Source organism: Argiope bruennichi, chromosome 3, assembly GCF_947563725.1.
Source record: "Argiope bruennichi chromosome 3, qqArgBrue1.1, whole genome shotgun sequence".
NCBI classification, from domain to species: domain Eukaryota; kingdom Metazoa; phylum Arthropoda; class Arachnida; order Araneae; family Araneidae; genus Argiope; species Argiope bruennichi.
In genome coordinates this window covers 17679945-17701349 of record NC_079153.1, presented here as the reverse complement: position 1 = coordinate 17701349, position 21405 = coordinate 17679945, and the positions used below count along the sequence as shown (strand labels likewise).

At 26.2% G+C, this 21405-nt stretch overlaps 1 protein-coding gene across 1 annotated transcript; it reads right to left on the bottom strand.

Moving 5' to 3' along the window:
• Positions 1 to 12634: 12634 nt before the first annotated feature.
• Positions 12635 to 21262, bottom strand: LOC129963871 (ras-related C3 botulinum toxin substrate 1-like). The gene is made up of 6 exons (XM_056078450.1): positions 21137 to 21262; positions 17307 to 17458; positions 16223 to 16337; positions 14833 to 14950; positions 13673 to 13833; positions 12635 to 12765 (listed from the first exon to the last, which is right to left on the bottom strand). The coding sequence occupies exons 2-6, from the start codon at positions 17438 to 17440 to the stop codon at positions 12688 to 12690; spliced, it is 606 nt and encodes a 201-aa protein (XP_055934425.1). The 5' UTR covers positions 17441 to 17458; positions 21137 to 21262; the 3' UTR covers positions 12635 to 12687.
• Positions 21263 to 21405: the final 143 nt, after the last annotated feature.

The following is a 21405-nucleotide window of genomic DNA, read 5'->3' as shown; positions in this document are numbered from 1 at the left end:
TAAATAGGTACCAAAAATTACGAAATTAGGACTTAAACTTAATTTATTTTTATTTTTTTCAAAGTCAGGCTTAGTGACGCAAAACCCTTATCCTGTGGGATGATTTCTTTCGCGTACGCTCCGCCCCGAGCGAACGTCTAGAATGCAGACATCACGTTCCGAAAGGATTAAAGCACAAGAGTCAGAATTGATTATACTATGCCAAAACAAATATATTCTCCATTTTATATTATATTATAGGAAAATATTCCATATAAATTCAGTAAAATGTGATATTAAGTTATCGTCAAGTGAAAGTTGTATTTAGGACCATTCTAATATTGTTTTTTATGTTTTTTCATCGCTGTAATGTCTTACAAATCAAGTCTTTCTCAAAATAAAAATTTTGTATTTTAAAAATGAAAAGCTTTGTAAATTTTAGAAATGACTCGCTGCTTCAGTCAGCTGTGTTCAGTTACGATAAATCAAATACATTTTATGTAATTTAATTCATTTGAAATAACAATGCAACGTAAGGAACAATAGGAATTGGGGTGAATCACACCGAGCTTGAAAGAAGGAAGCTCTTGTTTCAGAATTCAAAAGCAATAATTTTGTTAAAAATTATCCTTGTAAAAAAAAATTTAGCAAAGTGAAACTATGATATTTGGCACTTCGTAACATGCACTTTTCTTCTGAAAAAAAAAAAAAAAAAAAAGAATTCTTTAAGAAAACCACAAAAGTTAATTGTAATAACCTTGATCAGGAGTTAAAAACAAAAAAAATGTTTCTTTCTTAGGAAATCCACTTTTCTCTTCCTTGCCTATCTTTAATGCCATAATTTTGAAATGGAAAAAGACATTATTGTTCTTACCTTTACAACAAAACGATTGGGAAAAGACTAATTTTTCCTTCATATTTTTATTGATACCTTTACACTAAAAGTTCTGTGATGAATCAATACTATACTTACTTGTTTTGTTACCAATTTCTTTTGGTTCTAAAAATAATCTAAGGTTTTTGATTATTTAAGATTGGATAGTTGTAGAAATTTGCTTGGAATGGTTTAATACTTTAAAGAGAGTAAATAGGCCGGGATAACCTGGTTAACAGGCGTTGAATTCGCATACCTTAGATTGTGAATTCGAACCCCCATCCCCGGCCAAAGACTCTCCGTGTACATGGTGCTGGTGCACGTATAAATTTGTCGTAGCCACAAAGACCTCCAAATCAAGACAATACCATTGGGGGGGAAGGAGGGGTACTGATGCAGAAATGATCGTTCTCTGATTCAGGTCTAAATTACGATCTGTAGATGAGTGAATGAAATGTGTGAATGAAGTCCGTCCCGTGCAAAGGTCTGTGATGCATGAGTAGCTAGACGCACTTTTGGCCCTAGGTGGCTCTACTGAAACAAGAGACGCAAAAACTCGGATTAAAATCGCTGACTAACAACAAGAGAGTAAATTATATCATACTGTTACAAACTTGTAATTTTGCTTCCCAGCATGAATAGTGTCATCGTAAGAAAGATCGTTTTACGATCAGCCCTGTTGCGTGCTGAGCGGTGCCACTGCAGTGTCTCAGAGCTTGGTGAAAAACTTTTTGACTGGGCGACAAATTTGGAGACTTTGGCGACAAAATAGATAATGCTGGAAACTTCGAGAATTTTCACGACCCATCCAATAGGAACTCAGATACGCCCAGATACTCCTAATTGGCCCAGAGGGTTCTCGGCCCGCCTCTCGTGAGCTATAAAAGGCCGGCAGTCTCAAGCTGCGAGGTGTGGTGAATTGAATCGTGATCGGAAGCGGAGTCGTAGCCAAGTAACGAGTCTTCGAGAGGATAGTGAAGCAACGGCGGGATGCCAGAGTTGTGTGGAGTGAGTGCTGAATTGCTGTGTACCGAGTCCTGTCTACTGTGGAAGCAGCTTCGTATCTTGTGTGTAGTAGCCAGTTGTGAGAAGTAGTGAATCGACAGCTAAAGCGAGAAGAGACAGTGAGAAGTTCAGCCGTTTCGGAGAGACCGTAGAGCGAAGCTCCGAGGATCTCCTCTCCTGCTGGATTCTGTCTGGCCGCTTCGTGTGCTGTGGGCAATTACTACTTGTGGGCTACTGTCTGCTGCAGTGTGCTGTCCTGTGTTCGTCTCGGCTATAAATATTTGTCGTCTATGTGCTCGTGTCCTTCGTGTAAATGAACGTCGTCGTTGTTTTCTACTGTGGCCTGCTGATTGTGTTTTCACACCATACATCCACTATCAAGCGGACCCGGAGTTGAAATCCGTAACAATATACTGAGGTAAAGAAATGCAGCGTTTCATCATGGAATGGTAGTTCAAGGATAGCAGTTATTTTCACGACCTTTAACATAAAGAATGTTTTTAAAACTTCATATCGCACAGTCTCTATATATAAAATGTTTTATCAATAAAACATAAAACGTTTTGAAGAGTAAATTAAACAGTATGTTGGAATAAAAGATTGCATCAATTCGTTGTTGATTAGTAACTCAAATTCAAAAGCCATCATAATTAAAATGAATGAAACTAGCGTGAGTGGTTTTCCCAAAACTTTCTCCCATATTCTCTAATAAACTTGTCATGCCGGAAAACGCCTTGCATGGAATTGGCGTACAATAGTTGCGAAATATTAACTTTTGGCGTGAAGTTGGCATTTTATACTTGGCGAATTTTTTTGGCGATTAAGCTCTGGCGTGCCGCCAATGGTATCCGGAAATTGAATTTGTGTTTTAGACACGTTTTTCTCAACCGATTGAAACCGATTTTCACAAGATTTCTATCGGTTCAACTACCTTTGTAGTTACAAAATCTCATATCAATTTTGATATATGTTGTTATTGCGGTTTTGAACTGCGCATTGTGATAAAATTAATTTTGAATGCACCAATCTTTGATTTCATCATAACATTAATTCTCTCCATGTTTTCATAAAGTGTAGTCATGAAGTTGTTTTGGGTTTCTGACAAAAAATATTCGAAAAAGAAAAAAAAAGAAAAAAAAAATCGTCCTTAACATTAGTTAATGAAATTGTACTATAAGAAATCTTTTTTCGCCCGTCTTATTTCTTATTGTATTGATTCTAATATCATTTGAAAATTTAATATATATTATTAATATAAAAAAGATAATAAGTCAATTGGTAATAGTATGGAAATTATTAATGGTAACTTATTAATATACGTGATTGATGTTAATAATATCGATAATAAGAATCTTTTTATCTATATATTTTCCCATTGAGTTTTAATTTAGTTACATTAAATTTAACACATTCACGGACAGTTTTAACATTTGGGTAGAATTAGCAATGTCGTATTTTTATCTTCAACAAGAAATATGTATAAAAAAAATTTCAGTCAATTGTTACTTAGGTCAACAATTTTATTTTATTATTTTAGTTACTTTTTATTAAATAATTACAAAATAGTGCCAAACTTGGTGACATGGTGACGGATTTGACGACAAATAGAATTTACTGGACAAATTTAATTAATGAATTAATATTTGAAAAAAACTGTATTAACATCAAGTGTCATCCACTACAAGTTTAAAAAAAATATTTGAATTTGAATGGATGAATAAAAAGTATTTTATAAATGATTGAAAATTTGAACAAGATATATATATATATATATATATATATAGAGAGAGAGAGAGAGAGAGAGAGAGTTAATAGTAGGAATTGAAAAATAAAATTACTTTTCTTTTGAAATATCTATAGAGCAGTATCTTAGTGAGTATGACAACGGAAAAAACACATTTTTTTTTTATTGACAGGTGCAACCGTCATTTATATTTGGGGTACGGTTAAGTCACATATGGGCAAATGATGGTTATAACCATCCATAAATGCTCATAAAAATTTGGAAATTGGTAATACAGCTTTCGCCCCTAGAAAATCCGGAGTGACGTCTTTCTTTAAGAAGTTCACTTTATTACCTCTGCAAATTATAGATAGAATAATTAAAATACTTACTATAATTCAGACTAACTTATCTAAATTTTCAATGTTTTACAAAATAATAATAAATAAATAAACTTTTTATTTCCAGAACAGAGATAATCGTTCCACTGAAATAATAAAATCAGTGTAAAATCTCATTCAATTTTTTTTTTTTTTTCAAAAGATCAAGAATGTTTGGATATTGAATTAAAAATGCTTCTTAATTTAATAAAAAGCATCTGAATGTTATTGATATTTCAATAGGAGCATTTAAGTTTGAATAAAACCAATCTAGCTACAATTTCCAAAATTTTATCAGTATTTTTACTTTCAGAATCTTGAGTAAAATAATTTTGGTTTTCATTTGTATTCAAAGGAACATTAGTGTTTTGATTGTTTGAATTAATAATGTCACCCTTTTCTTTAAAAGATAGCGACAGATATGATTTTAACAACTTTGTAAACAAATAATTTTTGTGAAGTAAAGCCTTAAACCAAAATTTGTTGAAAAGAAAATCTCCTTAGATTCCTCCTATTATTCACACAAATAAGTTATACCTTGACATTTTTTTTATTTGCATCATTAATTTTTCTAAGTAGTTTTCAAGCTTTTCATTCCATTGCTCTCTCATTACTTCATAAGCTCTTTTATCAAATAAGCAGCAATACGTTATAAGCAATATAATTTTCCAATTTAAAGTCTCACTTTATTATCTCAACTAATAATAAAGTAGAATACATATGTATGTTCAGTTCAATGACGTAATTTGCCCTTTTTTTTATCCACCTAAACTACCAAATTTTGCACATATATACTTTGGGGAATAGAAGTGTGCCTTAGGGATTTCCCCCCCCCCTATCGAAATTTTACTTGGAATTTAAAATTCGCTGAGAATTTTTTTAACAACTTCCAAAAATATTATTGATCAAAACTATTCTATCGGATTCTATTTAATATCCATTTTAAATTCACATGAGGAATAAAGTGAAATGGCAGCATCACGAAATTTAGAAGGTACATTATGCAGACAGTAGCGTTTTTAACAACATTATGATGCCTTCTGATTTGATTATGTTAGGATGGCTACTATATATGTGACGGTAGATGATTAATTCGGTTATTATGCATAATCACCCTAAATTTGGTCATGTGATAAATTATTGAATATTTATTAAACTTACCGGTTAGTTCATAAAATCTTCAACTCATAATGGGAAATGTAATAAATTCCGAATTATTTTTCGGAGTAATAAAGTCTTAATTCCAAAAAAAAATGCATAATTTTTAAATAATACTAACATTGCTTAGCATTTTCATACATCACGACAAAAGCCATGCAGTTGGAACGAAATTTGAAGTAATAAATGCTTATTACATTTTCGTTACGAGTTGTGGATTCTATAAACTAGGAAATTTAATAAATATTCAATAATTTTTCACATTCACCAAATTACATGGTGATTATGAATAAGTACCAGTAATTGTATATAATCACCAGTTTCATTATATTAACCGTAGCATATGCTATGAAATGAATAAGTATTTAAATAATTAAGCCCTAATTAATGTCTGGGATTATTAATGGATGCTTAAAAATGTTATTAAAGAAATTATAACTATCAAATTATCTGCAAGATTTAATTGTAAGTAAACACAGCCAATATGCCCGATAGCGAGCTGGTCAAAAAAGGCCAATTATAAAGTCAAACGAAAATATGCCTCACTGTCGGAACATGTTTATAAAACAGAAAACTTTTTTTTTTTTTTTTTCAAAACTCATGTTCTCATTAGATTTAGCATTTACACACTCACTTCCTCTTCCCCCTCAAAGATGATCCCCATATCCCTGTTTATAGTCTGTGTATTTCCTGTAGGCAGTTCAAGGTCACATTTTCTACCTCGTTATTGGTTGTCTGGTACCAGTAACGCGGTAGAAAATGTGACCTTGAACCGCCTACAGAAAATACATAGACTATAGTATAGTATAGTATAAAAATCTTTTAACTAATTTATCAGAGTTCAAACATTGAAAAATTTTGGTACAATGAAAACTAACAAAACACTAAGAATCACATTAATTTGTCAATTCTTATTAGGTAACTGGGTTTTAGTCCTATTCTGAAAAATTTCACTAGGTAAAAAAAATTGATACAATCGTCACTTATTAAGAATCTAATACCAAATTTCACGAGTTAATGCTTGAAAATACGTTTGATGGCTTACCATGTTTATAAAGCAACTCAACATCTTTCGCCACTAAATAATTTCAGAAATGTTGCAAGTAATATTTAAATTTTCAAAAATAGAAAATAAGAAAATGAATAATAACTAAAATTTATAGTATATAATGTGTTCTATCTGTGAGGTGTGTGAAAGAGCCTGCCCTGTAAAAAGAGGCTGTGCAAGCAAGTGTGTGTCATCTTCATATGAGCTGAAGTCAGACTTCTGCCCTCAGGTGCTCAGAGGTCCTTACCCTCAGAAGCCACTGCACTCCTCTTTCCCAGATCTCTTGGACTTGGTTTAAATAGGAGTTCAATCCAAGGGAGGTAATTATTTTTGAAAAAAAATGAAAGTATAAATTGAAAATTAAACTATGTTACTGAGTTACTAGCTAGAAATTGAGATTTTATGGTAACAAATTCACAGATTCTGATGGACACATACTAACTTCTATCATCAGTTATTTCACATTTAGTATTGAACTTCATAACTTATAAATAATATTTATAAATGTAGGTTACAAACAGAAAAGGCCAATATAATGAGTTATAATTTGAAAAAGTTAAAACAATAAAACTAGATATAATCATTTTATAAAATTAATTACATAGCGTGTATAAATATGTTCAATAAAATATTTTTGGAGAATGTAATAAACAATTTGATGAAATGGCCATAGTTAAAATAATCAACTCTTCAAATTGTACTTTAAAAGTTTTCATTTCAGAGTATAAATGTTAAGGAGGAGGATGTTGAAATCAAAGTCGCAGATATACAACAAAGTGATAAAAGTGATATGGAAAGTAATAAATGTAATGTTCAATATTTAAACATGTACAGTGAAATTTTTTGCAAACATGTGAAATAATGATCCAGATATGATAAAGTTTTCTTTTTATTTAATTATGAATAAACATGAAATTAAGGGTGACTAGGCATATTTCCTGTAAAATATGAATTCATTTAAAAACAACAACATTTGAATGCTCAAAGCTGAACTGACTGGTACAAAGATTAAAATACCAAAATAAGTATCAAAATTATTTTCTACTGTACAACACTTCTTAGGCAGCAATGATACAGAAATAAAAATTCACATCAGCTTCCTTCAAAGTCATTCTTCTTAAAGGACGATTCCGCAAATAAAAATGCAACAGTCTGCACAATTTTTTTTTAAAAAAAAGCTATAAATTCATAACAATAAAAAAAAAATGCAGAAAGTCAAAGTTTGAGCTTCACAAGAAAATGTGCAAAGTAAGTCAATGAATAAACTTGCATTACATTGTTATATGTCTCATGTCCACATCAACACTAAACACAGTGCTTAAAATTATAGTCATTCATTTGAAAATACAGTTGTGTGTCTGTAGAGCTAAATCGTAAAATAGCAATAACTTTCACATACATTTACAACAGATGTAATATATATCTAACTACAAACTTTATGATTAATACAATTAAGCATCGTGATATATATTTCTATAAAAGATTGTTCAAGGCAAAAGGCAACAATAATATCCATAAATAATAAGCTGGTGAGGTAAGATCTGAGCTGTGGTTACTAAAAATTGAGGATTTAGTTTATAATATAATTTCTGATCTATCAATTCTTTCTTATAACAAACTATATTTGTATAAATTTCAACAATCTTTATACAAATACAATAGTAATAATTTCCTCATTATGGCATCACAAATAATAACTACAGTACACTCCCGATTATCCGCGGAATTGGGTGGCACGGCCGCCGCTGATAACAAAAATCGCGGATAATCCGAAAAAAGCTAAAAACGGGTATAGCAAAAAAAAAAAAAAAAAAAAACAGTCATTCCAACTTTGAAAAATTGTTTTATGTACAATAAAACGTAAAATAAACAGCAGGAAATGTTTAACTAACGCTTAATATTTTAGTATATCACTCAAAACTAACCTAAAATGCATTTTGTTAATGAAAACAGAAAAGTGCTTTGTACTTACGAGAGGCGTCAAGGATACACAGAAAAATTAATACATATGTACTGTTTTAATACTGTAATGTATTATGTAATTACAAAAGCATAACTGTAAAACTGCACCTTTTTGAAAAAATTAGTAAAAATTTTGTGCGGCAGGCGCTCATAACCCGCCCGCGGATAATCGGGAGTCTACTGTAGAAAAGTTGCACAAGAAAATAACTCACAAACTGATTAATTAATTTTTCTCAGAAGAAAGGATTTCATTTGTTTTTCATGATTAATAAAGGAACTTGCACTTCTAAAAAATTTATAGTGCACCACAATTTTTCAATAGTTATAAAAAAATTTAATATAAAATGTAGTCTTTTGTAAACACTTTTATTATTATTATTAAGCTGGCAGTGTCAGGATAAATTAACTTCCGGAAAGATACATAAACTTCCAAAGAATTATTTATGTACTTAAGCATTTTTGTATTTATATATAATTTCAGAAATAACTGATTAAGAACACTTTTTCTCAAGATTACTGATTTATCATAATGTTGATTAATTTATAATACTTGCCAAAAGAAAAAAAAGGAAAAGAAAATAGCAATTACAATTACTTTAAGAATGCTTTGTATAAATGCATATTTTACAAATCTTATTTTATATAATCAAATGCTTTTACATGACAAATGTTGACTTTTCATTAAAAAATAATACATTTAGTAACAAAGTATGTTTAAACTTGTATGTTTCCAATCAACACATAAAACAACTTCATAAATAACCATACAACTAATACATTATTATTTCATTATATTATTTTGCATATTTCAATTTTCTCTCACACATTTATTCTTAAAAATCACAAATAAGGCTCAAATGAGCACAAAAAACTTCATTCAGCATACAGCAACTTAAGTACATTTCTTGCATTTACATGCAAATTATGAAATATTTACTTTTCCAAAAGAAAGCATCAATAAGTGTTTGTACTTTTAAACACACATAACATGTGTGATAGAGAATAACATTACATCCTGAATAGAGGCATTATGTTTATAATCAATAATATAGAAGTTAGAACATATTGATACAGGAAGGCATCTTGTTAGACTTTAATCAATACTGCTAATTCAGGTTCTCTGATTTGTCTCTACTTTTAATAATAAAAACTCGTATTTAAAGTTTAGAAACAGAATTTTGCCTAAAAAACATACTATAAATTTTAAACTTGTTTTATTATTTAAAAAAAATAATTATTATGTAATTATATTTAGAAAAATTATTAATATATAAATATATTGAAATGTCAACCAATATGAGACAAATTTTAAGAAATCAATATTAAAAAATATTATAAATAAACAAATTTTTTTTAAATAGTATTTTTTTAAAAATAAGCATACTACTTTATTTCCCCAAAATCATTAATATATGTTGATTTATTTTAGAATTTTCCTTATTCTACACATTAAAAAAATTATATTTTGGAAAGAATCACAAGATTTAGTTTCTTTACAATCAAAAATCTTCCTATTTTAGCATTATCCATTCATATAAAAGCATGTTCAAAATTAATAGATATTCATATGATATTTCACAAACAAAAAAGAAAAAATGACTAAATTCACAGCCTTTCCATGGATTATAAAGCTAAAGAGGTCTTAGTGCTATATCATAAAAACATCTTATTAATAACAAAAAATGATGTAAAAGGAATATAATAAAATGTAGGCATTTCACATTTCTATGTGATACACAATGACAAGCACCAGTAGTGTAGAAATGGGAGCGTATAATAAACCAGTGATGCAATTTAAGATACTTAGAAGTGATAGTTATCAATAATTAAAATTAGATGTTGATTCGATCTCCATTTATTTACATGCCCTTCAAAATAGTTGAACAGCAATATATAAAGACAATATAATTTTTAAAACTATATAAAAAAAATATTAATATAAATGTGTTATAATATGCACTGAACATAGACAAAGAAGAGAACACCAAATGCTAACACACTACAAAAAAAAAAGCAAAACATAGTGAAAAAGAAATTTTTGGTTTTAAATTATTCACAAAAACTGAAAAGCAAATTAAATTAAAATTACACTTATTTTCAGTTATCATATTTTACACTCACAATTCTCTTTCACTCTTTAATTTAAAAAAAAAAATCTAAATAAATGCAACACTTCTGATAAATATAGATATTTAAACATTTTTAATAGTTTTTACGACATCAAACTGCTGCTGAATGATTTAATTTTTCTTTTAATAAAAAACAAAAGAAAAACATATCACTTATTTAATATTATAATAAAATTAAACTATTTTTATAGTGAATAAATAGAGTAGTATATAAATATTTAGAAAAAAAAAGCATAATTTAAATTAAAATTCCACATTTTCAATATACGTAAATTATTCAAGAAAAAAAATTTTTTTTTAATTATAAAAAATACAGTTAGAATCAAAAGTGTACCCTGCATATCAAAAAAATCATCACAACCCTCATACAGTCATACTAAACAACCTAATTGTAATGAAATTCTCAAATTAAAGCCAATTTCAAATGATTAAATTTGTTTTTAATTCAATAGATTTTAAAGAGGAACAAATTTGCATTAGTATCAAACGCTTCATATTGAATATTCATGTATTACAAACTTATCGATTTCTGAGGCTAAATTCTGAAGGTATAGTGATGTCTTCAAAATAAATAAGACATTTTGATTTTTACTCTTATTTTTGAGCAAAAAAGAAAATCGTTCCTAGCAATTTGCACTGACATTCACAACAACATACAAAATAGGTACTTTATTTACAATAAAATTCATCTAAGTATGATCTTAAGTTTATTTCAAGTGATTTTTCGTTTCGCTTCATATATATTTGCAGTAACAGTTCTTTTTCGGATTTAAATTTAAATATTTGACCATTCATTAAAACACTACATAAGAAACAGATACATAGCTGCAACAAACACAAAACACACTTTTGTGACTAAGCACTAAACAGCTTTGGCTCACCATGAGGAGCATTAGTTTAGTTTTCTTGTTAGCAACGATGCACCAATTTTAGAATTAAATAAAATATTCTAGTTCCTTTAACTGAAATCCTTTAACTTTAGATGTATTACCCCAATTCATACATTTTTATTTTAAAATTTGATTCTGACCCGACCCCACCCCCACTTTATTAAAAGTATTTCTCTAAATTTCTCTTTTCAAATACTTGTGGGGTGAAAAACTGAATAATCATATTGAAATAATATTTACAAATACATATAAAAATTCCGGAAGAATAATTTTAATGCTATATTTAAGCAATAGTAGTTCTAGTTGATCAAGAAATATATATAAAAAAATCAAGACTTTTTTAATTTAAATCTGTATAGCAATTTCCAATATATTAGCAAAATTTTCAAATAAATACAGACAATTTATCAAAATTCCATTAGTTCTCCTAAATTTAATGGATTTTTATATAAAGATATAAAAAAAAGAAAATAAATTTATCAAATGATTATAAGTAAATAAAAACTCACAGTAATAAAATTATCAGAGCAAATAAACTCACATAAAGAAGCGATATAAGACTTATCTTTAATTAGCAATATACTTTTGCTTCAAATCTTGGGCAAAAATAAAGTAACGTAATGCTCTCAATGCCTTGTATGATACACAGCAGCATACAAAAAAGTAATTCATTTCAAAATATCATGGATTTATTAACTTAAATCAAATCCTTTTAGCATAAATTAGCATATAGATAAAAAAGATTAAATAAATCAATTAAAATAACTGAATTCAATACTCACATTACGTACATTTTCATATCCTAATCTAAAAAGATTTTATTAATAAAAAAGTATTTTAACAACTGTCATCTATATAGTTATGTGTAATAAATGGATGCAAAAATAAGCTTCATTTGTACTGGGAAAAAAAAAAACAATGATATTCAGATCAATGCTTATCACAACTTAGGATTCACATGTGCCTAAGTAAAATAACTTCACTCTTTAAGTTATTTCACAAAAAAATATATATACAAATGCAACAAATCTTTAGCAAAAAAAAAAAAAAAAATTATGAAGCTTGCCTTTATTTTACAATATATAATAATTTTTGCAACAAAAAAGTAATAAATTGTTAAATTGGTGCACCGTTGTGTACAGTAGGCTGAAATAAGTATATTAATTAAGGATAAACACATAGCTATGAAATACAGAATAATTTCTTCTACTTAATAAATATAATTACAGATAAAAAGATATGCATGCAATATGAAAAGTTTTAAAAATTTCTTAATTGATATAAAATTGCTTCTTAAAAATAAATGAGAACATGCTCAAAAAATATATTCAAATATCAGTAAATTATTCTATCTCATTCAAAAAGTTTAAAAGTACTAATGCACTTAGTTCAGCCCACTTCAATTCAATAAAAGTATTTTAGGACACTTGAAATGTAAACTTGTTATGATGCTGACCAATAAATGATTCGATATATCATGAAATCATTTGACAGCTTATTCACTGCATTTTATAGACTCTGTATTTTACAACATGAAGGCTACACAAGCTTACACTTCCTTTGTTGTCTTTTTTGAGGCTCTGGACGCAATACAGCTCGAACAGCTTCATCAAAAACCTGAAATAGAATTTTGGAAATTAAAATTTAAAAATAATGCATAATTGCAAAATGATTTAACAATGTTTCATGACAAATACAAGGAAAGCTGAAATTCTATATTATTTTGAATAAGGATCGATTTCCTAGTTAGTTAATCTATTTTCTCCTATCCAACTTCAAATTTACAAAAGGACTATAAAGTAGGCATTTGCAGGAAAAGATATATGTAGAATAAAATAAGGAACAGCCATAAAATTAAAAATAAATTGGTATTATTTAACTATTAGTAATCAGTATTAATACCTTTTTTTCAAAGTATTTCTAAATTATTCATTGTAATTTTTTAAAACAAACTATTGCAGTAAATATAATACTTATTTAAATAATTGTTTTAATTTAAAAAAAAAACACAAATTTTTATGCTATACCTATTCAAGCTATATCTAAGATGTATTAAATATGCCATCTCAATTTTCTCCTTCAGTCAAATGATTTAAAGAAACTTTTTGATTTCTTACAATGTTTGAAAATTTTTCTCTGTGCGAAAATCTTATTTAAAATTTGTATTTTAAAAAAGTATTCACAATCCCTATTATTAGTATTTAGTAAAAGTAAACAAAAAAAATTCGAAATTACCTTTTAATGGTAAAAGAATTAAGTGCCCTACAAAAAATGATTATGGTATCTTAATAAAAATATTTAAGCGACTGAAATACTTTACGAAAGAGAATTAATAACATACTCAATATAGCATGCACTATATCTAAATTAAAATTTAATCATTGAAAATTATGAAGAATGTATTATAGATCAACTCTACCTTAATTTTTACACAATTACACAAAAATTTCAGTTGAAAACACAGTTAATTTTTCAATATGAAGAATTGTAATGAATTACTAGAAAGTTTCATTAAGTTGATTACTTGTTTAAGGCCTCTTTGTGTGAGAGCTGAACATTCAAGATACTTCACAGCCCTAATCTTCGAAGCCAACTTCTGGCCTTGTTCTCTTTTGATTGGAGATAGCCCTTGCTCATTTAATAGCTGTAGAGTTTCTTTGTCTTCCCGAAGATCAATTTTGGTTCCTAAAAGAAAAATTAACAATTATTATCCCTTTCAAAATAGTAAAATAAATACTTTTTTAATGACTGTATTCTTTTACCATGATGAAATGAATTAGGCATAATAATAACATACTAACCATGGACTGAATACAAAATCTATAAAAGCAGAATGCAAATGATATATGCAATAAAGATGAAATTATTTTAAAAATTGCTTTTATAACAACTTATCAATGATTTCTATAATATTTGCAAACTTACGATTAAAATATCCTTTCAGTATAAGTTGATTAATTAAGGCATTTAATATTTTAGACTACTATAAAATGCTGATATTTCAAAAATATCAAATAATAAATGTTAAATTAAAAATTATACAAAATGAAATTGTAATTTTATAATGCAATTACAAAAGGAATATGTAGAAGAAAGATTAATAATTAAATAAGAATGACTTGTAAATAGAAAATGTTTATATTAAATACTTATTATTAATACTCAAAATGTAATTTAATTTGTATTCTTTAAAGAATTATTTTTTAATGTTATTCATTTACTTTACATTTATCTTTCGAAAATCATTTTTTTAACAAAATAAACATTATATGCTTCCATAATTGTACATTGTTAAATAACTATGTTTCATGAACATAATATTTTTTAATATAATATAAGAAATAGATAACAAATACATGGAATAGTTAGACAAAGCAGCTAGTTTTATACCATTTATCTTATTATGATGATTCATTACGAAAACTATATTATGATGTATATAGTATGCATACTGTATGTATGATATATCACTTTTGTTTTCTCTTTTAAATTGTGATCATAAGAGCAGAGATATGAGGCAGTATTCTATTTTGTAACTTTTTACAATTCATTGCATTTAAAATGTGTTTTTTTTTTTGGGTTTTTTTTTTTTTTTTTTAAAAATTATAAAATTAGCAAATTTCATAAAAATTTTAAAATATATAAAAAAAAATTTAATAAATATTAAAATAAAATATAACTAACCGACTAAAATAATTGGCGCATCTGGACAGTGGTGCTTAATTTCAGGATACCATTTAGAAGTTACATTTTCAAATGATGATGGACTAACTACGCTGAAGCATATGAGAAAAACGTCGGTCTAAAAAAAAAAGAAAAAATAAAACGATAGTTACACATTTCAAAAAGAACAAGTAACAATTGTCTGATAAAAATTCAACAATTAAATTCCATATACTTTAACAATTTAAACAGCATTTTATATTTTAAATCTGATAATAGATAAAGATTATAAAAACTTGTAGTTTAACTTTTTATTTACTGGCAGGATTTATAAATCTCATAAATTCTCTCATGGTACTGTATTAATTGGGACTTTCAAGTCCATGTCTCTGAAATTTGTTCTTCAGCAGCTAGAAAGCAGCACAAACTTACTTCTTTTTAGAAGTTAGTTAAGACAAGTATATAAGATGATATAAGACCAAGATAGATGCCTAAGATCTTAAATCATCTATGTATTTGTATAAATAAAATATTTTTATGCAGTGCATTTTGATAAGTTATAATAATATTTCTCTATATTATATTTTTGTTACTTTATGCATAGAATATTTATATTTAATATATAATGGTTTAACTTTTTATATCTATGAAATTACCATTAAAACTTCAAATATTATCAAATAATGTAATATTACTATTACAAAATTAATGCTTCTCTAAAGTTCTGTCAGGACTTTGAAGTCCCATTTTCCATATAATTAATGGACTTAGTCATGATTTAAAAGAAAATTGTCCTATAAAAAAATTTACCTGCACCTAAATTAAGTATTTTTAAAAAATTAGGATAAATTTTAAAAAGTCTTAAATTTAGTAAATAAAAGGTTAAGACATTATTACAGCAAAAATGAATTAAAAATCTTTAAATAATAATCTTTAAAAATAAATCTTTTTTTTTTATCCATGCTCATCAAACTATCATCTAATAATCAATCTAAACATGCCTGATTGCTGAATTCAATATTGGTTACAAAAATTATAGAAGTTCACAGCATTTTAGTAGAAATAAAAGGAGCAAAATTATTATAAATAAATTTTTTTTAAAAAAAAACACCCTTTAGTTTCATTAAACTCTGTTTTCCTCTCTCAGCTTATTCATCCATTCTAGCTTTTTTTTTAAGGTAGGGGGGTATTTTTCTTTATCTGTTCAGCATATTAATGAAAAAATTGCATGCTTTCAATAATGCTCATTTTTATTAAAATTTCTTCATTACACTTAAAATTTCAACATCCATTGTATTTATGAATATACAATACATAAACCAATTGTTAACAAACGTTTTATAACAGAAAAACAAGATCCAAAACATAAATAATTCATGTGTTACAAAAATAATAGATTCAAACCGATTACCTGTGGGTATGATAAAGGCCTGAGCCTATCATAATCCTCTTGCCCAGCAGTATCCCATAAACCTAAGCTTACAGGTATTCCATCACACATCATTGCAGCAGAATAGTTGTCAAACCTTCAATATAGAACATTTTAATTTTAGCTACACAATGCTTCATGCTTTAAAAAACTCTTTGCAAGAATTGCTACAAAAAATAATCATATTTTCTAATTGTATTTGAAGAGAAATAAACTATGAATAGACAGAGCATAGTATTTTTTTTATTCTACATTTAATGATAAAGAAATTAAAAACAATAGAAATAAAAATTAAATATACATTCATATTCAAAAATAAATTAGAGCAACATTTTATAGTAAATATGATAAGAGAAAAAGATAATCCAAAATAAGATAGTGAAGATATTATAAAAGCATGTCAACCATTATCAGATAAAAATAGTTTAGATAAGTATGACATTAAATGATACAGAAAAACAAAGATACTATATTTATGCAATGGAGCAACATATTAAAGATAAGAAATGGCTAAGCATGAAATACTGCATTCACATTAATATTTTATAGAATTATTTTTTAAACCTAATACAAAACATTAACATTAAACAACAAACAGTTAAAAATAGATATAAATTTTTGTCAAATATATATTTAAAAAATTATGATGTAATTCATCAGATTACAATGTATTTCTTTAGTCATGCATCTTACAAATGTGTGGGGAAGTTTGGAACAATTTAAGTGTTCTGTTCATTACCTGAAAATGGTTGAATTTGCACAATTCTGACCCCCTCAACAACAACAAAAAAAAATGCATTGCTTCATATTGGATTATTATTCTAACAAACAAGAGCTATATCTAAACAATAATCAGAGATTATAAAGTCTAAGTCATAAACAGAAACTAAAGTTCAATCTTTGAATTTTGAACTAGAAATTTCATGGAATATATGAAATATACATTACAATCACATTTAAAAAGTGTCATGGATTGAATTTTTTAAATATTTAAATGATTACTGATCAGATAATGAATCACTAACATGCTATTATCAAATTAATAGATATATGCAAAAGATCTTACACTGTTGGGACATATTCCCCAGGAAAACTGTCTGTTGTATAGGAAATTAACATACATGTTTTTCCTACAGTTCCATCCCCAACAACAACACATTTTATAGGTCGCCCTGAGGACACACTTCCTGCTGGGTGCATTAGAAATGATATTGAGATCTGGAAGGGAAAATTATTTTAATGTCATTTAAGCAATATCATGATATATTTACTAGTAATAAATCAAAATGTATATGTGCTTCTGTGTGTATTCACACTCTGTAGATTAAATTGTCTGACTCAGAGCCATTTAGCAAATATTTAATTTAGAAAAAGAGAATATGAAACTCAATTCATTTTGCTTTAAATAATTAAAAATAAATGAAATTTTAGGGGATTTTTCTTCTTTTTTAATTTCCAAAAATATAGCAGAATAAAAATGATTTCGAGAAAGTTTTATTTGAAAGATATTAATTTAGTTGCTGTAATTCTTTTTAATTCCAGCTTTAATTAACTTTTTAATATATTTTTAACTATATTTTACAAAAATGTCTTTACTGTTGTAAATAAAACCCAAATTGTTTGTACAGTTGCTTCTAATTATTAATTCTGGTTTATTTCATGTATTGTTGATGATCATGCTATGAAAATTTGGCAAATTGGATAGATTTTGGTTTAAAACATGCTTTTAATAAAGCTATTAAATATTTTAGCAATTACAGCTAAAATTTAACTTAAAATAATAATAAATAAGCTAAAGCAATACTGACTAATAAGCAAATAAGCAATAATGACTTTCTTTAATTAATTTCTTTTTAATTTTTAAAAACCCATGAATTTTTAAAATGTTTTTAGATTACTGTTTTAGTTTGATGTTTTGTTAGCATTGAAGTACACTGATTTTATTTTATTGAATCAAAAGTATTTTTATTGATTATCCTCTGATATATTACATAAATTATGAAATATATTTTGTTATGCATCCAAAGCTTCAATATTGAATAATTTTTTTTTCGTCCCTTCCATTTTTTTTAAGAGTGCTTCGATTCAGCAAACTTTAGAAGTTATTGAATTAATTGAAGTTTAATCTCTTCCTTTCAAAACTAAACTTCAAATTTTAGATGTAATGAATAGAAAATTAGAGAGATATGTCACAGTAAACATAACTGTACATTGTTTTCTTTAGTACAAATTTCATTGAAATTTGTACTATTTTTTAAAGTACTTTTTCATAAATCATTTTTTAAAAATACTTTATTGAAAAAAGCATTAAGATAATGTTACCTAATAAATACTCAACTTAAATTTTGAGTTAATCAATAAATATGGTGAACCAACTGGTTGCCAAAAGATGAAATAATAATAAAAATAATAATCATAAATCATAAAATTAATAATAATAATAAATAAATAGAAATTATCATCATAAACTCTAAAAATAAATTATTCATTCTTATTAGTCTTGTTTGGAATTTTTTTTTTAATTCTTTAACACTCTAAACATGTTATTACTTAAGTTCAATTTTAATGTCAATGACAATTAAAGAAAAAATATACGAGCCATCTAATTTTATGACTGGAAAGTTATAAACTAATCACTTTATCAATGAATGATGTAATATGTATGTCAGTGCATCTTAGGGTTGAAGAAATGAATTTTCTGTACTAAAAATAACTTCATTATTTGTTTTAAAAATATTAAATTTAAGCTTCTAAATCCAAGTTTAAATCTAAATTTAAGCTTCACTATGTTAACTTTTATCTATTAAGATCATATCTAGGAATAAATTAATTTTTATTTAACCGTTAGAAAGGTGTCAACAAATGTTAAAATATGCTAAAAATTTCGTCTTTGCAGTATTAAATCTAATGACAAACTCTGGTAAATTACTGCTTAAAAATTAAACATTAGTGGCTGTATGATATACTTTTAAGTCTAATCCAGTACATTTAACAGAATATAACAAGTTCCATAACTTTGTCCATACTATCAACTTGATTTGTTATTGATTAGAATAAAATATAATCTTTGTTTCAAATACCTTAATAAGTACATTCAATTCTAATTAATTGTAAATGATAGGAGTATTATTAATTGTAACTGACAAGAGATCTTCACGGCAATTATCAGCACTTAATCAGTGCTTGTTTAAAATAAATACAATTTCTATTACACTGAGTAAATGATAAATAAACCATATAAAATCAATAAGAATAGCTTTAATTTGTAACTTGTTTTTTAAACAGATTGAAAACAATATGAATTCTTTAAAAAATAACTATTATTTATAAAGCTTTATTTTATTTATTTTTTTCTCCCTAAATACAGCTTTGAAATTCTGAAATTCACTTTAGGAAAAATATCAGCTAAGCAACAATTCTAAGAAATTTAAAATAGAGAAAATAATTAAAAAATGGCTTTAAAAAAATCTATGAATTATTGGTACAATTAATAGTTATAAAGATACATTGTTCTGAATATAGACAACATAATGTTCTCATAAATATCAATAATATATCTTTAAAAAAAAAACGTAAAAATTAACTTTCAGTTTTTATATATTCCCTTATCATAAGAGATAAAATTTCATAACTGACTTAAATACATAATCCTAAAAATTTGTACTCAAATAAATTAAAAATGTCTTTAAAAATAGGTAACAAAAAGTGATAAAATATTGAATTTTATTTGACAAATTGTCTTCCAATTAAAAAAAGCATTCATTTGAAAAAAATTATACAGATAAATATCTTCCAAGTTCAGATAAACAAATTAATAGCATATAAAAAATGTTTTACTATAATATTTCAAATAAACTAATCTTAAATATCAAATTAAGAATTAAATTATTATAAATTTAGTCAAGAACAAATATATAGATATACACCTTAAAACCAATATAGGTATAGCACAAAATTTAAGTTTGAATTTTGGCAAGTATCACTATTGTGAAAGATATCTGTCAAGTGACACTAAATTTTAATAAAATGACACAGCAAACATTCTTAAGAAAATTCAAAGATTCTTCATGATAAGATAGATTACAAAAGATAAGATAAACCAAAAAAATTAATCACCAACTTTTTGTAACTTAAGAACTTTATATGTTATATGGAAAAATAAAGTTTTTTCATCTTAAATTTACTGCAGCTATTCTTTAAATTATATCAAAATGCAGTAAAATATAGATAAATATATGAATTTAACCACAATCCTTGAATAAAATATTAGTAAATCTAATTATGCATAAAAGTGATGTTTCTTAGAATTTACATAATTATTTTATCATAATTTAAGCTAATATATAAATTTATTATTACTTATGCTCATGACAATAAATTAGAAACGTCTATTTCAGAATAAGAAGAGTATCTTAAAAGTAATTTTTTAAAATTTGTATGTTGTAAGAGCATCAAGAAAAAAAAAAATCCTCTTAATACATAGAAATTGAATGGTATAGCTCTGACGTAAAAAGTAAATATTAATCCATAAAAAATTGAGATGAATTTTAAAAACTGAAAACCAGAACAAACTATATAATGAAATATCGAACAAAAGTGTATTTTATTATAGTGTTTTAAATATAAACAAGGGATTACACATGTTAATGGGAGAATTTGAATAATACAAAAATTCTGCATATATGTTCCAATATTAAAATAACTTCTTTACAAAATATTTAAATATATAATTTTTCAAAAAGTTATTTCAATAAATAAACTAACAAATTTTATACAATACATCTTTGTTTACTTATGGAACAATTTTTTTGTTATTTAACATAGCTCTTTCTAACAAAAACAGTATACAATATTCATTGAAATATACAAAAGGTATTAAATTTCAGATGAACTTACCAAACAAATATATTAAATTATTAATCAATAAGTAATTGATACTATTTGTCAATGCGGCGTCAGAGACCGAAATCTAAACCCCAACAAAGATTCCGGTGAAATTTTAGTTACAAGCCAACAGTGAGATGATCCACCCTATGACAAAAATAAAAATAGAATACACATGGCATAATGGGAAATTCCACAATTTAATTCATTTCTTTGTGATTGATAAACTAAATTATTTAGAAAAATATAAGTTTTATAATTTTATTACCTCAATAAAGGAA

Bases quoted from the DNA above. Each gene is read 5' to 3' on its own strand.
- LOC129963871 (XM_056078450.1), bottom strand. From the start codon at position 17,440: ATGCACCCAGCAGGAAGTGTGTCCTCAGGGCGACCTATAAAATGTGTT. The intron at 13,834-14,832 runs GTTAGTTATATT...TTTTTCTTTTAG, and splicing joins TGCGCCAATTATTTTAGTCG to GAACCAAAATTGATCTTCGG. The intron at 12,766-13,672 runs GTAATCAACTTA...ATTCTATTTCAG, and splicing joins CACAAAGAGGCCTTAAACAA to GTTTTTGATGAAGCTGTTCG.